A 1,834-nucleotide genomic window follows, 5' to 3' on the forward strand; every position below is an offset into this window, starting at 1 on the left:
AGCTCAAAGGATTCTCCTGCCTCAACCTCCCAAGTAGCTGAGAGTACAGGACTGCATGACCACATCTGGCTAATTATACCCTATTTAACTAACTTGGTTTCCTTGGAGTTAATCCTAATTTTTTCATTTGATTATTTAAATTATATTCACAGATTTCAGTGATAAAAATAAAATTTTTATTTAAAAAATAATTAGTGTATGTTTTTAATATTTCTTTCTCATTTTATGCACATATTTTTAAAATAGACATATAATATACACAAACATACATACTTATAACTTCATTTTTCACTTTTTTCAGTCATTAGATTTAATCATTATCAGAGATTAGTCTTCACAATAATTTCTAGTTACTTTATAACATTTCATTTTAAGAATATATGATCATTTATTTACTCATATTCCTCTGTGTTGGGTATAAGATTTTTTCAAAATTTTGTATATTCTTAATAATGCTCACTTGAGCACCCTTCTATATAAATCTTTGTCTGTCTCCAATGACAGGTTCCTAGAAGCAGAACACTTAGTTGTACTACTTAGTTGTCCTCTAAAATCTCCGCCAATTTACATTTATACCTACAATGTATTATGATTATTTAACCAAACAATTACCAGGAATAACACATTTTAAATCTTTCAAAAGTAAAAGTTAAAAGGGAACAAATTTAACATGTACTCATTTTAATTTGAATTTGCCTGTTAGGTTATATTATGTACTTAGGACTTTTGATCATTTTTATATTGGGCAATTACTTGTATTTGTGCTGTTTTTAATTTGGTAAATTTGATAAATTTCTTCATAGATTAAGGATATTTATCCCTTTGTCATATTTGTGATAACTGTTTTTCAGTTTAACTCTTACGTAGTCACACCTTTGTTCTTCCTTCCCTTGCACTTGTATCTAAAAAGTCCTTCCCTCAGCTCAAGGACTGTTAAGTACTGACCTATATTTTCTTCCCTTTCTCTCTCTCCATCTCTCTCTCTCTCATTGAAGGGTGGTATTATGGTTTTATTAGTTATTTTAAGTAATCTCTAAAAGGGATCTTTTAGCAATACTTTTATAAAAGCATAAGGAAGCAGTGAGATGACCTCGGGAATATAAAGGTGGCTTAAAATGAAATAACTTTCTACATATCTTTTAACCACAAATCTTTCAACATGTATGTTTTCTTCCATAAATATCTGTACTATGTGGGTCATAACAGAAGCAATATTATACTTTCAGGTATATATGCTCATATAGCTTAATTTTTTTTAAGTTTTTACTCACTTGTGGTCATGATGTTAGGAGGGCAAGAGGGTATTCCATGATCTACTGCCCATCTGTAGGCTCCTTCTCCAACTAAAAAGCTAACAACAGAAAAATTATTTTTAAAATTCAGTGTCATCTTCTCCTACATATTCAATAAATATAGGTAATATGATAAGGCAATTGAGAAAAAGTCTTGCATATGGACATAATTCCTGATTTACCTCAAAGTAATAAGATGACTGCATGCTAAAAAATTCCTGAAAATTTTTTCCCCAAATTAGAAATTTTACAATTGGAATGTTACAATACCATTTGCAATAACTGATTAGTAAAAATTGGCAGAACTCAACATAATAAGATGTAAAAATAGTTGACTTCTCAGTAGAAAATATTAAGATTTATCTTGGACCAAAAGGGTTCTCAGTTAATGTCACAAGATTGATTAATCAAAGTAACAGTTTACAATTAAGTGAATGCCTTCAGATTTGGCATTATTACCTAGTAGAATACCTGGATCCATCCAAAATTAGTGGGTACATCTAGAGATGTTCAAATATGTATGCTTACATTTCTAAGCCTTG

The 1,834-nt window shown here is 29.7% G+C and overlaps 1 protein-coding gene across 1 annotated transcript in view; it reads right to left on the bottom strand.

Annotated features, from left to right (window-relative positions):
- The window catches only part of LOC105516618 (threonine aspartase 1-like), a 256,675-nt gene that overhangs the window by 191,709 nt on the left and 63,132 nt on the right, over window positions 1–1,834 (bottom strand). Inside the window, exon 4 of the mRNA XM_011948883.1 lies at window positions 1,272–1,351. Coding sequence (XP_011804273.1) covers window positions 1,272–1,351 — 80 coding nt within the window. The remainder of the gene's footprint in view (window positions 1–1,271; window positions 1,352–1,834) is intronic.

Source organism: Colobus angolensis, unplaced genomic scaffold, assembly GCF_000951035.1.
Source record: "Colobus angolensis palliatus isolate OR3802 unplaced genomic scaffold, Cang.pa_1.0 Scaffold285, whole genome shotgun sequence".
Lineage (NCBI taxonomy): Eukaryota > Metazoa > Chordata > Mammalia > Primates > Cercopithecidae > Colobus > Colobus angolensis.